The sequence below is a fragment of the Talpa europaea genome (genome assembly GCF_964194135.1).
Source record: "Talpa europaea genome assembly, chromosome: 2".
NCBI lineage: Eukaryota > Metazoa > Chordata > Mammalia > Eulipotyphla > Talpidae > Talpa > Talpa europaea.
The window spans coordinates 33,572,968-33,589,053 of NC_140068.1; the positions used below are offsets into that span (position 1 = coordinate 33,572,968).

Below are 16,086 nucleotides of genomic sequence, written 5' to 3' on the forward strand. Positions count from 1 at the left end.
ATTTACTTTTGATGAATTGATTATTTGGCTAGTCAAATGTTGAAATGACATTTGGTTACAGAATTTACATAGTATCCATATTTTTATGTATGTTTGGGCATGCATGTGTGTTTGGAGGGAGGCCATCTGGAGAATAAGCGGTTTAGACAAACTATTATCAGATCATAAAGAGTTTTTGTAGATAATATGTCAAATTTAGGAGACTAGACGTTATTTTGAAGTGTGGTAAGCCTTGGTAGGTTTTTAAGTACTGAAGTAACAGCTGTATTAGGGGTTTGAAAAATGGGTTGAGGGTACGAGGTAGAGATGGGAGAAATGTTGAGGTAAAAATATCTAGGCTTTATAATAATAGAAGGAAAAGATGATGGAACTATGAACTGATGATATGACAGTGTGACTTGAGATAAATGAGTGAACCGAGGAGTAACATATTCTTATTGTATGATTTAGAGGACTTGATTTTTTGAATGGGGATAGATGAAGACTTAGTTGATTAATATCATTCATTGAGATGGTAATATGACACAGAAGGAGAAAAATCAGAAAGTTGGGAAAGGTAATGGATTTAGATTTGGTAAATTTGTTCATATAAGGTTTAAAAATGCAGATTTTTCAAGAAGCAATTTTACATTTGTGGTCTGGTTCTAAAGCATGATTTAGGCAAGATGTATAGATATGAGAGGGAATCCCTGGACCACCCCCAGATTTGATGGTTTGCTGGGAGAACTGACAGGACTCGGAATATTTTCTTACTCCCAGCTATGATTTATTATCAAAAAATATATAAAACAAAATCAGTGTAGGGTAAAGGTTCATTGGGTGAAGTCTTTAGGATACCAGGCACAAGCTTCAAAGCCTCTTTTTGAAGTAGACTCACAGTGAGCTCTACTCCATTCTTCCAGCATCAAATTATGACAGTTAATGTGAAATTTTGTCTATAGGGGATATCATTAAAGACTCCCCTCATTTTTAAAAAAATTGGTATTGAATATGTAGCCCCTTCCTCTTCCTGACACTAGGATTCCAGACTCCCAGAAGGAAAGTAGATGTTCAGCTTAAAGCACACTGATTGTACAATCAATTTAGGTACAGTGAATCCCTTTAGTCAGTTCTCAGAATGGCAGGAGCCCATCTGAAATACAAGTTCCCATATGCTATGTAAGGTCCAGTTTTGTAAAACAGGACATTCTAAAGGTAGAAGTCCTACCACATTAACTCTAATGCATAAAACTGAGGACATAAGAATAAGTGAAAATGGGAAGTTTATCAGTTTCTTGACACCACAATTATGAACTTGCCTCTAGTCATACATCCTCCATCCCTTTCCTCCCTCTGGAGCTTAACCCTTCCTTCTACTTAGGATCTACCTACTCCTGACTCTTGGACACCTTTTTTCTATTATCTGCCCTTTTTGTGTCCTGTGTATTCAAACTCTTCATATAGTATTGGCCTCTTCTAAAAACTTTTAAGCATGACCATATCTTTCCAACTTGAAAAATAATTATCTTGACTCCAAGATCCCCTGTAGCAATTGTTGCTCTGTCTTTTTCATTTCTTCCTAGGCAGCCTTCCTGAAAATGAAAATTACATGAGCTGTCTTTACATTTTTAGCTCCCAGTCCATTTTATTAGTCTAGTTTTAGTCCCCAAGCCCCCCTGAAACTGATCATTTCAATGTCACCAACAACCTTATTACCAAATCCATTAATTACCAGACTTTTCTCATTTGAGAATTAGAATGAGAGGGTTCCTACAAGAAGTAGGTAGGTGCTGAGGAAAGGGGAGAAGATTTGAAATCTCTGCTTGTGGGGAATCAGAGGAGGTAGAATGGAGACTCTTAAGAAAATCACTGGATACAGTACAGATTGGAGATCATTTTTATTGTGGCTACAATTTGAATTATGAGATCTTTTTTTCTTTCTCATGGAAATAAAGACTTGAACCAGTTCACATTTTACTGGTAAGGTAAGAAGAAAAGACTCTAAGACAAGGGATCTGGGGATATTAAGAAGAGAGTTTTTAAAGTCATGGCTACAGAGTTTTGGTATCTTTCACTATGAAAAATAAAGTACATGTTTATTTTTGTACATTGATACCAATATTATATTAGTTCCACCAATATTTTCAGTATTTGCCATAATGATACCATGATTAAAACATAACAAGGGAGACTGAGTTTTAGTGGTCTGGAAATCTATTCTTAATTTTACCAGCATATTTTTACAGTCTTAATTAACTGTTTTTAGAAAATGACTTGTAGGTTGCAAATTTCTGGTCTTAATAATTTATTATTTTATTAGATAATGACAGCAGTTCAACAATGTGTTCAGTACTTTGAGTTGTGTGAAACTATGAAATCTGATGCGATTTTGGGACATTCAAAGCATTGTGGTAAGTATTTTCTGTTACATACATTTAAAATGGTAAATTTTATTAATAAAACTAGCTTAATAGTGATTTATTTTTTAATAGTAGCATGGTAAATTAGGTCACTTTTACCAATGTAACATATTTTTCACAAATTAAATATACCATAAATGCTATCTTTTTTAAAGTTTATTTTTTTTTATTGCGGTAACATTTGTTCACAACACTGTATTTGATTTGTATGTATAGGTACACAACTTTGCATATGTCAACATATTCCACATCCATCGCCAAGGCACACTCATAGTTCATCATCGCCCCCTCCACACTTGGCATCACCTCCACCATCCCCCTCTGGTAGCCTCAGTTCTACAGTCAAATTTATAGGGTTTGCTTTGGGTTAGTTTTAACTGTTCTTTGTATAACATATCTACATTTGAAGTTAAAGTCTTCATGCTAATTTTCACCATATGGTTTTCTTCAAAATATTGGCTTTTATATTGCTAGTCTGTTATACTGCAGAAATATTCTGTTCACTCTTCTTCCTTTAATAATTTGTCATTTAACCAGTCTCTGAATCATTTTAGTAGGAGGAAAATTTCTATAAGATATAGTCTAATTGGATGCCATGTGCTCATCCAGTGATTGCTCTCTACTTACCCTCAGACTGAGCTAAAATATCCTAGCTGTTTTCTAATCTGGCCCTGATCTCTCTGTCTAATCTCATGTTTAGCTATTGCTCAAAGTGAATCTTCTCTTACCAATATTCTTTTGTATACCAATGCCTATAAACCTCTGTTATTCTTATTTCTACTGTCTATAGTATCCACAATCTGCATACACTAATATAGATCTTATTTACCGTGAAACAGTGAACTTTGTTTTAAACTTTTCAAGAAGTCCTGTTCTGAATTTTTACTGCTCTTATACTTACATTACACAACTTGTGAACCATCTGAATTTGCTATTTGTAATCACTCTGGTATTTTGTTACTTCGCTGAGCAAATAATAGGTTTTTTGAGAATACAAAGATATCTTATACTTTATCCTTGGGTAAATTCTTCATCTAACTCAAGCAGCAACAATGGTCAAAGAATAAGAATTAGTGACTTTCACAAGCTGGTATTTCAGAATTTCACAGAAGTTACAGTAACCAGAACTTAGTCTATAATAAAAGGGAAAGCATACATGAGTTTATATCATTTATTCTTTATAAATGTATAGATTTTCTAATTTCTTTGTATTAAAATGTTTTATCTAGCTTCTTTCCCACACCCTACCACTCTACTAGACCTTCTTTGCTTTCTTTCCTATCTAGCGAACACCTTAAGGTGCTTCACTGCATTCTTTTGCCATTTCTTTGAAAATTCTTGTTTTCTCTGTCAGAATTTCCTGACTATAGTTCCTCAACTTTAGAGCAATCTTATGTCTTCATTAGTCCTCAGGAAATTGAACAAAGAACATTTGTGATGTAAATTGATAACATACTTATTTCTCTAACCTTTTTTTATGTTCTTTTGGAACTTAGTTTCAAAAGATGTTCTCTCTTCAGTGTTCTAGAATAGCTATTGCAAGCCTTCACCATTCTCACCAAGCCCACTGCCTTGCCCCTGATCATTTTTTCTCCCAAGAAGAGACCTTGCATTCCTACTTCACTAAGAAATATAGAACTTTACAGGTATAAATTGCTAAATGTCCTTCAACTATGCATGCAAATCATTTGTATATGCCCTTATCAAAACCCCCTTATTCTAAGCCACACTGTTTCAGACTGATTGCTTTGTCTATTCTTGATTCTCTTTCCACCTTTCTGTTCATTTTACAACTAGGACATTGCTTCAAATATTATTGTGTTGTCTTTCTTTTGGTAACCTCTTCTCCATCTTCTAAACGTATTTAAGTATCTTTAATATAAAAGCTGAACAGGTTCATATGAACTTTACTTCTCTGCTTCCCTTTAGAGAAAAACTCCTCCAAGTATTCTGTATGCATTCCCATCCTGTTTCTTTATGTCTTACCCATTTTGAACAGAAATAAGTCTTATATTTCTACCTTTCCATGACCTCATTGTTGACGTCTACTCTTTCTTGTCCTCATTTTTATAGCATTTTCCTCTAACTCTTTCCCTTTTCTTTAGGGTATTAGTCTTTCTGGGATTTCCTTATTCTCATCTGACACCTTTTTTTATTTTATATATTTGTACTCAAAAGCTTTTACCCTTTGTACTTTTCCACATGAGTCTACCTGTTCTCTTGGGGGAGACCAACAACTTTCATTGTTTCAAATATATATTAATGTGTATGATAATTGTGAAATATCTAAATCCATACCTCTTTGCTGGAATCATACCCACATAGTCATCTCATACTTAGCATATCTTTCTGAATGCTCCAAGGACACTTCAATATTATAATATTAAGGCCTGAAATGACTTCTTTTTCTCAACCTTTGTTTTTTCTTTAGAATTACTTAAATAGAAAAATTTATTATGTACATAGATATTTGATTTATGAACTTAAGAATTTTCTTTCATGGTTCACCTATAATCCTAAGGCATATTGATTTTGTGTCCTTAAACATTTATTTTTATCTCTGCTATCCTCACCATTCTTTTTATTCATGAATTTTTCTAATGAGTATTTCAAGCCTTGACCTTCTTCTATTCACCTTATATGCTGTCAGAGTTATTTTTCTACATGCATATTTGATTGTTATTTTCTGGCTTAAAGTCCTTTAATATTGCCCTAATTGCTTCTGCCCTAATTGCCCTTATTCCTTGTGCAGCTCAGATCTCTGCGATTGACTGTGCCATCCTCTAGCCACTTGTTTCTCTCACTTGTCCCTCCCTTGCTCTGGTCATATACTCTTTGCCATCCTGAATTGGACACAAACTTAGATTATTTTTATTGGTTTTGACACCAGCAAATAATTCAGTCTTGTACAAAATAGGCACATACTATTTCTTGAATGAATGGATAAATGAGTGAATGAATGATGTGTATTGGAAGTTATTTATATTTTAGTGACTTTAATTTCATTTACTAACATGGTTTAAATATAACCTTTTATGGTAGTAACTTCAGTTGGTAGCATTAAACTGTTCAGATTCTCCCTTCCCTAACTTGAAGTGTCTCTGGATGACAGATAACAATCCTGACAATATTAGGTGTTTGTTTGAGAATGAACACTAAATGCACATTATGCTTTTCTGAATTAAAAAAAAAATTATAGCGATCGCTTTTCTTCATATATAGGTGTTAAAGGATTTTGAGAAACAGGAAGAAAAAAAATTATACTGTCTCCATTGTAGACTGCAACCTTGTTTAGTGTTCAGAAGGGAATGAGCACAGGCACAATAAAGTATAACAACATAAAAATAAATGTAATTGTTTACCTCTTTTTTTTTTTAAGGGAACAAACAGAAAGCTTTCTACTACTCAGGACAAGAATTGCAATATATATATTTCATTCACTCAGTATGCCTTTTAGGACGATTATTGATCTACACACAAGGTAGAAAGCTATTTCCTGTAAAGCTGAAGAATAGAAAAGGTACGTGTAGTTAAAGAAATGAATATGTTTGGTATGGTAAAATTTATGTGCTATGGATTATTAAAACTTGAAAATTTGTCCTTATCTCTTCTAAGAGATTTTTCTAATGATATACCTTTTTAGTCTGTTAATGGCTTATTCTCTGTTGAAGTGCTGTTTTTTTCTTTTTCAGTATATACTTTCTCCTATATATGTAGTTATTTTTGTTTTCAATTACCCTAGCCTTTCATGCGTTTATTCCTCTTTGCCTTTCGAAATCCTAGGCGTAATGAATAATCGAGATCTAGATTAAGGTCTAGAAGACCTCATTGAGATTCTTGTTCCCCTAAACACTAACTGTGATCTTTTGAGCAACTTAACTGCTGTTTAATTCTGTTAAAATGGAATAATATGTTAGTAATTCTAGAAGCAGAATTCTTATAATGACTATATAGTGATTTATAAACTGCAGCTACTATTTTATGAACTACAAAGCTCTGTACATTTGTTATATTATTACTATGCTCTTACCCTAAGTCCCACTTTTAAATAGCAAACTTAAACATGTTTGTTATCTATTAAAACTTTTAAGTCTATGCTAGGACTATAATATACAGATCAGCAAGATTTTCCTGTAAAGTAAAGGGTAGTAAACATTTTGGGTTCTGTTGGCCACATACTCACATATTGTTTTTTTTACATATTCTGCTGTGTGTGTGTATGTGTGTGTTGCACATCCTCATGTGCAAAAAGAGTTAGTGCAGCATGCCTGAGACTGCTATCTTTAGAATATCCTGCTTGCAAGGTTGTACCTTGACTGACATCTGAAACTTGGAATTCTTTTTATTTGCAGTGATGAGTGACTTACTGTGCCTAGACTTTCTGTCCACACAATGTGATTTATGTTGTGTAACCTCTTTGGAGCAGGGTAGATTCTGGAATCCTGATATGTGCTATATGCTCAATGCCTAATAAAAACCATGGGCACCGAGTCTCTAGTGAGCTTCTTTGGTAGATGACAAGCACGTATTTTGTTACAGCTCATTTCTGAAAGACTCCATTAGGAGAGTACCTTGGACACTTGCCCCTGACCTGCTCCAGACTTGACCCTATATACCTTTTCCCTTTGACTTTTGCATCATTTTTGTAAGAAATCATAACTAGGAGTATGACTCTTTGTTAAATCCCATGAGTCCTAGAGAACCTTTGAATCTGGCCCTGACATTTTTACTTTCTTTTAAAAATGTAAACATCATCCTTAGCTTGCAATTTTTGCAAAATTAGGCCACAATGGCTATCGTTTGCCAGTTCTGTTATTAGACTATAATCTTCACTTTTGAACTAGTTGCTTTACTTAATGAAATCTTTTATCTCTTAGGTTGATTATAAGCTCCTTCAGAAAAAATATTTTATGTACTTTTTTTCCCCAAGGTAACATAATTTTGAGCATATTAGGCACTTGGTAAACCATTTACTTTCAAAAAAAAATTATCATCTTATAGGATATTGTTGAATTTCACAGAATTATTAGAAAGATTAATGTATACTTGTGATATTATTGTAGGTATTCTATATAAGTTTATCATCTGTAATTTATTTAACACTTTATATTGACTTTCATCATTTGACCTATCAAATGTCACAGGTCAATATCAATAACTGATAGTCTAGAGAGATCTAGTGCACTGTATTAGCAGTAAGTCAGTATTCACCTTTAAATTTTATGTATGCTTTCACCAGAATCTTTTTATATAAGCTTCTGCAGGAGAGGGGGTTGATAAACTGCAGCCAATGGGCCAGATCTAGCACACAGCTTTGTATGACTTACGAGCTAAAAAGGGTTTTTATATTCTTAAATTATTGGAAAGAATTAATATTTTGAGATATAAAAATATACACACAATTCAAATTTTATGTCCATGAAGTCTTACTAAACAATAGCCAGTTTCTTTGTATATTTTCTATGGCTGCTTTAGTGCTAAATCAGCAGAGTTGATTATTTGTGACAGATAGATAGCTTGGCCACAAAGCCTAAAATACTTACTCTCTGGTCCAGAAAGTTTGCTGACCTCTGTTTTACAGTGCTGTATAGATAAATTAGCTGGATCAACAATATGAAACTGAATTTTATTGTTCCTAATGGAATAAACTCAAACAACCCTGATCAGATTCAAGGATCTTCTTTTTTGGATTATTGCAGCTTTCTCCTTGATAGTACCAGTCGCTGTAAAAACTTAGTGTAGGAAGAAGGAAGCTCTGTTAAATTTTGCTAGCAATAAGTGGTATGCTTGAAAATAATTTCTTTGTTTTCCTTTTTGAAGATTCAGTATCCCTTACAGATCTGCTTGTTTTGTTTACCCAACTTATCTATTACTCACCAAGTTGTCCAAAGATGACATCAGGTAATTCTGCTTTTATTTTAAATAGAGAAATAGAAAACATCCAAGAATATTTAAATATTATGTTGTTCCATATGTTTTGAGTGACTGACATAGTTTAGTAAAGAAGTTTCATAACATGCAGTATCCATGACAAATTATATTGACTCTAGAAGTAAACCATAAAATTTAATTTTGTTCATTGATATTTTAAGATGTTCCTAATCTGGTTTTTTGGAACCATTTTTTGCTGAAAATTTTCATGTTCTTTAAGATTATAGTGTTCTTAAGAAATGATAGTAAAGGAAGCTTGCTAGGTACTAATGTGTTCATTCTTGTTTTCTGTTGTGTAAACTTTTCTTGGTGTTTTGATTAGCTTTCTTGTTTCAGCTTACATTCAAAACCTGAGGGTCTTATTTTTATCAAAATAACAAATAAGCCATTTCATGTTTTTGAGTAAAATGCCATTTAGTCTTTAGCTGTTGACTGAGTCTTAAAAAAATGTTATAAGATAATTAACATTTAAAAGATAACATATTCCTTTGAATATCAATGGAAGTTTCCAAGGCAAAATCCTTAAAACAAAACACATAATTTATAAACACATGGTGTTCTCCCTGGAAATGCTGGAAAAAATTCTGGGAGAAACTAAAATGAATCAAAGAAAATATTGGTTTGGGCCATAAGTTAGTGTGGTAATGTATTTACCAATTGATGTTTTTATAGGTAAGTGCAATAGTACATCAGTCCTAATAATGCCTTTCAAACTTTTCTGTCTTACAGCATTTACATGTATAAAGTACTAGGTTAGATCCCCAGTTATATGCTCCTACAGCATGCTGAACGTCCCTTATGATAAATTTTTTTTTTAATAATTGTAACTATCTCAGTTTATATCTAGTAGACTTTTTTCTTATTTCTGTCTTCCGTGCCTAGCATAGCATCTGGCACATAGTAGGTACCCCCCAAATAGTAGATTATTGGAAGAATGACTGATCATACCTTTATTAATACTGTATTTCATGGCAAATTGGGTTTCTCATTTGAGCTAGTTTAAAAAAATCACTGAACTTTCCTTTTCCATTTTCTTTTTGTCAGGTATTGATTTAATGTCTTACTATATTTATGAAGTATAAGATATTGTAACATAAATTAAGAACTGGTGTTACTCTCAACATGGTATCTTACTACAGTTTTACATAGTTAATTTTTGGTTCCCTCGTTTCCTCCTGTGAAACACTGCCTTGCGAGTAATTAGAAAACTAAATAATCTGAAAATGCATTCATTTATGAATCCTTAAAATGTCATACTTATTTAGTGACTGTTCCATGTGTTATATTTATATTTATGTTTTCTGTATACATTTTAAAAGAAAATCTCAAGAATGTTTATTCATTCATTTCATTGGTTTTATTGATGATACAAGAAGAACACTAGTCTCCATGAGTGTTTCTTTTTCCTCCTGCCTAATTTTTGGCTGTAGTTTTGTCATCATGACTCTAATCTCAACATCTGGATATCTTTTAAGAAGAATAAAAATGTTTGTGAGTAGCAGAAATCTTGTAAATTTGTTTCAAACTATACCCTTGCTATCAGACAGTGATTAATGTCAAACAGTGAATGATCTTATATTGTTGTCTTTTTGGCATTTGTATTTGTCATTTACTCACTTGTTATTAACTTCAAAATATGTTAAGCTAATTGATATCTCCTTAAGTTTTAGGTTGTAATTTGGTAATACATCATCCTTTGGACATTGAGTTGTGTGATTTTCAAGCTACTTGACCTTGATGTTGACCTTTTTGCAACAGCAATAGCTAGTGAACATGTCTCAACTATGCAAAATAAACATGTGCTCAGCATAAATAGGAGATACATTAAATAGTCCATGTTTCAGAGTTTTAATATTTAAAAATATTTCTGGCTTAGCAGAAAATTATTCTCCTGCAAGTATGGTGACTGAAGTTCTGCGGATCCTGTGTGATCAAAAAGAATGTGCAATCGAGTGCTTACATAACAGCACTGTGATTGAGGCACTTCTTCAGCCTATTCATAATTTAATGAAAGGAACTAAGGTTAGTATTATTTACTAAAGAGTGTTTTTTAATAGGGTATTAGTGAATATACTATAGGACTTTATTTCTACGTTTGATATATTTGAAATATTGCATCATTCTTTTACATATAGATATCCTATATGCTTATATAGATTTTATTTACTTTTAAATGAGCTATAAAATAAGTTGATTTATTTATGATATTTGGGGGAATATATATAACATTTAATTTTTTTTTCCAGTCAGACTTAGATTTGCTTATTATAAGTACTGAGAAGTTATTCCAATTAGCTATTTGTCTGGCAAATATACTAAATATTGTAAATAGCTTATTATTTGCTTAATGGCAATTTTATAGCCTCTGGAAATATTTTCCTGAAGAAGCGTCAACCATATTTTATATGAAATAAGTATTACTTAAGAAAAATAAACTAAAAAAATGTGTATCTCTTTATTTAGTTTTTATGATATATTCCTTTACATTGTATAATTTGATCCTCAGAATTGAGTCTGAGAGAAATGACTTGCTCAAGGTCAGAATTTAATAGGTGGCAACACTGATACCACTCCTAGTACTTCTGTCTGTCTAGTGTATCCTTCTACTTCTATGACTTCAGCTTCTGGGGACTGACTTAACTTATCAATGGACTAAAGATTTTTGCCTTTCCATGTCTGTGTTTTGTAGTTATTTTATTGGTTTCATCTCCCTTTCATGCCCATCCCTCAGTGGGCTGGGGAACTGCTTACCCACCCATTATTCATTGTTCATTCAGAAGATATGTATTAAGCATTTATGTAAATGTGATACAAAGCATAAAATTCTGGGAAAGAAGTGGATACAATGATAAATTATTTTGGTCTTACCTGCAACCTCAGAAAAATAAGATAAAACAGAACTCATAAAATCATACAATAAAATAGTATTGAAAATTCTGTTTTTTAACAGTATTGTGAAATATAAACCATATAGCAGAGCTAAGAACTGTCTCTGGGATTTTGCACCATAGCCATTATTTGCATCTTTGCTTTCATAATTTTTTTTTTAATTTTCTTTCGACATCTTCCTTTTGCCTATAAGTATGCCCTTATGTGTCTCGTAGTTGCGTAGGCCAAGCTCTTGATTACCCAATGAGCATCTTTAATTTCTACCTAATATTCTTAACCATTACTTAGTAATTTGGAAGACTGCTGTTGTCTTGGCTACCTCTCTTCTCAATCAGATTTTATCCATGCAAGTATAGGCTAAAAAAAGGCCCCAGAAACAGGAACTTTAGTAGACTTAGGGCTCCAGCATAGTAGTTTTCAATATTTGCTTTGCTCTAATTTGCTATACTCTGGAATAGATATGATTAGTAGACTTTCATTTAAAATCAAGTTAGCTCTTCTGCCCATTTTTGGACTGGATTATTTTCTTTGTTGTTGTTGAGTCTCATCAGCTCTTTGCAGATTTTTTTTTTTAATTTTTTTAAATTTATTTATTTATTTATTTATTTATTTAAATAATAAATTTTATTTTTATATTCCCCCATACAATTGCAAACGCCCCATTCCGACCCCAATCCTTCCCCTCCCGCCCCCCACCCCCAAAAAGTGTCTCTGGTTCATAGTTTCCTGTTGATTTTGATTTTCACTTTCTTATATTCATTTTCCTGGTCCCTTATTTAAGTTCTCTAGATTCCTGCTATGAGTGAGACCATCCGGTATTTTTCTTTTTCTTTTTGGCTTATTTCGCTGAGCATGATCCCTTCCAGCGCCATCCATGTTGCTGCAAATTGCATGTGTTTATCTTTTTTGAATGCTGAGTAATATTCCATGGTATATATGTACCACATCTTCTTTTTTTTTTTAAATAATAAATTTTATTTTTATATTCCCCCATACAATTGCAAACGCCCCATTCTGACCCCAATCCTTCCCCTCCCGCCCCCACCCCCCAAAAAGTGTCTCTGGTTCATAGTTTTCTGTTGATTTTGATTTTCACTTTCTTATATTCATTTTCCTGGTCCCTCATTTAAGTTCTCTAGATTCCTGCTATGAGTGAGACCATCCGGTATTTTTCTTTTTCTTTTTGGCTTATTTCGCTGAGCATGATCCCTTCCAGTGCCATCCATGTTGCTGCAAATTGCATGTGTTTATCTTTTTTGAATGCTGAGTAATATTGGTATATATGTACCACATATGGTACATATATACCAATATATACCATATATACCATATATACCAATATGTGGTATATATGTACCACATATATGTACCAATATGTGGTATATATGTACCACATCTTCTTGATCCAGTCATCTATTTTTGGGCATCTGGGCTGTTTCCAAAGCTTAGCTATTGTAAACAGTGCTGCTATAAACATAGGGGTGCAGGTGCTCTTTGGAATTGATGTTTCTGTGTCCTTTGGGTAAATACCTAAGAGTGGGATTGCTGGATCATATGGAAGCACTATGTTTAGTAGGTCCAGAAATCTCCACACAGCTCTCCATAGTGGTTGGACCAGTTTGCACTCCCACCAACAGTGCAGAAGAGTTCCTTTTTCTCCACACCCTCGCCAACATTTGTTGTTGCTAGTTTTTTTAATATGTGCCATTCTCACTGGTGTAAGATGGTATCTCATGGTAATTTTGATTTGCATTTCCCTGATTACAAGTGATGTTGAACATTTTTTCATATGTCTGTTGGCCATTTGCATTTCCTCTTCAGAGAAGTTTCTTTTTAGCTCTTCTACCCATTTTTTGACTGGATTATTTTCTTTGTTGTTGTTGAGTCTCATCAGCTCTTTGCAGATTTTTGTGATCAGTCCTTTATCATTAGTGTTGTGTGCAAAAATGTTCTCCCAGTTGGTGGGGTTTCTCTTTGTTTTTGTTATTGTCTCTTTTGCTGTGCAGAGGAAATGCAAATGGCCAACAGGCATATGAAAAAATGTTCAACATCACTTGTAATCAGGGAAATGCAAATCAAAACTACCATGAGATACCATCTTACACCAGTGAGAATGGTACATATTAAAAAAACTAGCAACAACAAATGTTGGCGAGGGTGTGGAGAAAAAGGAACTCTTCTGCACTGTTGGTGGGAGTGCAAACTGGTCCAACCACTATGGAGAGCTGTGTGGAGATTTCTGGACCTACTAAACATAGAGCTTCCATATGATCCAGCAATTCCACTCCTAGGTATTTACCCAAAGGACACAGAAACATCAATTCCAAAGAACACCTGCACCCCTATGTTTATAGCAGCACTGTTTACAATAGCTAAGCTTTGGAAACAGCCCAAATGCCCAAAAATAGATGACTGGATCAAGAAGATGTGGTACATATATACCATGGAATATTACTCAGCATTCAAAAAAGATAGACACATGCAATTTGCAGCAACATGGATGGCGCTGGAAGGGATCATGCTCAGCGAAATAAGCCAAAAAGAAAAAGAAAAATACCGGATGGTCTCACTCATAGCAGGAATCTAGAAAACTTAAATAAGGGACCAGGAAAATGAATAACTATAAGAAAGTGAAAATCAAAATCAACAAAAAACTATGAACCAGAGACACTTTTTGGGGGGTGGGGGCCGGGAGGGGAGGGATTGGGGTCAGAATGGGGGGGTTGCAATTGTGTGGGGAATATAAAAATAAAATTTATTATTTAAAAAAAATAAAATCAAGTTAGGAAATATGATTGGACCTATCTGTCCTGTCTCCTCGACTATGGTCAGTCCTTAGTTGGCTGTCCTTAGTGAAACCTACAGCTCATGACACAGTCAGTTGTTGGAAGGTATGGTATCCCATAGAGAAGATGTTAGTGCATTATATCCTATGTGTAATAAAATTAGATTGGAAGTAGGGGAACCCAATGAGAGGGACATAAAGAACAAAGTGGAAGTAGAGAAGCCACTGCTTTTGTCAGTGAGAATTACATATAAACTGTAATAAAAGCAATAGTTCTTATATCTTAATAGCTAGTTAGGTGAAAACATATTTGCCATATCAACTGTGCTAGTAAGAATATTATGACCCATTTAATTCAGACATATACAAATGTACAAAAAAAATCATTAACTTTCTTTTAGTTGTGGTAATATAATTTTATTAGACTGTACTACCACCCTTGAATTTTAGTCTGATATGCCAGCATATAATAAAATGGTGTGATTTGTTTTGTTACCTTTTTAACATACAGGCTGCTCCAAATTGCTCTGAAACAGCTTTAATTCATATAGCTGATATTTTGGCAAGAATTGCATCTGTAGAAGAAGGACTTACTTTACTTCTTTATGGAGAAAATATGAGCTCTTCTGAAGAAAAAAGGTAAGTGTCTATGTTCTAAATAATTTGTGAAATTTTTAACATAGTTCCTCAATCTGTTCAATTTTTCCAAAATGCCTTGCATTTAATAATGAAAATCTGGATAACTTTTCTAGGTTTGGTCAGATTTCTTGATCAGCCATGAATAACAGAGTAGCTCTTGATGTCTGTAATTTTAAATTAAGAATAGAAGATTTTTTTTGGCTCCCTTGCAATTTTCTCTTTCAAACATTTAAAGTCATACATTGTTGATTCAAGTTAAACTACATAAAAGTACACATTGGAAAAGCTGACCGCTTCTTTCTTCTCTACCCTCATTCATTTCCACCTACTGGTTTAACCAAAGGTAAAATTTTGATGTTTATGCTTCTAGACTTTGTTCTTTCAATGATGAAGCAAACATATACATACTCATAGAATTTTTATCTTTTTAAAAAACAGTATCACATTTATACACACACATAGACATATATAGATATGTGTATATATGTGTGTGTGTGTATATATATATATCTATATATATATTTCACTGCCTTTTAATGTGTAACCATTGACATATTCTTAAGGACAGAATGAAGCATCTTTAATTGTTCCATAATACTTCTGAGATGTGTTTACTGTAATTTATTCATACTTTCCCCTCATCAGTGGATATCAGGTTATGTCTAGCATTCAATAAAATTCTTTTCCTTTATCCTGTTGATGGATTATAATAATAGATTATTTTAAATATTGAGCAAGCCTTGCACACTTCAATTCCCATTATTTGTGATATATATAATATTTTTATACATTGTTGCATTTGAATTGTTAATATTTGAGGATTTTTATATTTATATTCACAAGGGTCTTTATGGAATATATGTGAACTCAATGAGTTAGAAAGTATTTTCTGTACTTCTATATTTTGGAAGAGATTGCAGGGAATTATAGGGAATTTTCATTTCTTAAATTTTTCATACTATTCACTAGTGAATCTATTTGGTGCTGGTGTTTTCTGTTTTGGAAAGTTATTGATTTGTTTTCTTTAATAGAAAATGGGGCTATTTGAATTGTTTCCTCTTGTATGAGTTTTGGCAGATTGTATCTTTCAAGAAATTGGTTCACCTATCTAGTTTATCAAATTTGTGGGCACAGATTGTTCATAATATTCCTTTAATAACCTATTTATCTATTTCTCTTCATTTTCATCTCCAGGCATTTTTTAATTTCAGTTTTAATTTCCTTGTTGACCTAGTAATTGAGAAGCATGTTGTTTAATTTCAGCATCATTGAGGCTTTTTTTTCATTTCTTTTTGTGCTTGATTTCTAGCTCTATAGTGTTTTGGTCAGAAAAAATACTTGGCATGATTTCAGTGTTCATAAGTTTATTGACACTTGAATTGTGTTCCAAAATTTGGTCTCTCCTTGAGAATGTTCCATATGCACTTGAGAAAAATGTAAATT

The 16,086-nt window shown here is 33.1% G+C and overlaps 1 protein-coding gene across 3 annotated transcripts in view; it reads left to right on the forward strand.

The window, feature by feature from the left end:
* Positions 1-16,086, forward strand: part of TBC1D32 (TBC1 domain family member 32) — a gene marked incomplete at both ends in the record, with an annotated part of 169,720 nt that overhangs the window by 29,329 nt on the left and 124,305 nt on the right. For 2 of the 3 annotated variants that reach the window (XM_084228396.1, XM_084228397.1), the window contains 5 exons: positions 2,300-2,390; positions 5,779-5,925; positions 8,226-8,300; positions 10,207-10,352; positions 14,516-14,643. In XM_084228396.1, coding sequence (XP_084084522.1) covers positions 2,300-2,390; positions 5,779-5,925; positions 8,226-8,300; positions 10,207-10,352; positions 14,516-14,643 — 587 coding nt within the window. Of the gene's footprint in view, positions 1-2,299; positions 2,391-5,778; positions 5,926-8,219; positions 8,301-10,206; positions 10,353-14,515; positions 14,644-16,086 lie in introns of all 3 variants that reach the window. The other variant, XM_084228395.1, reaches the window with a different exon arrangement.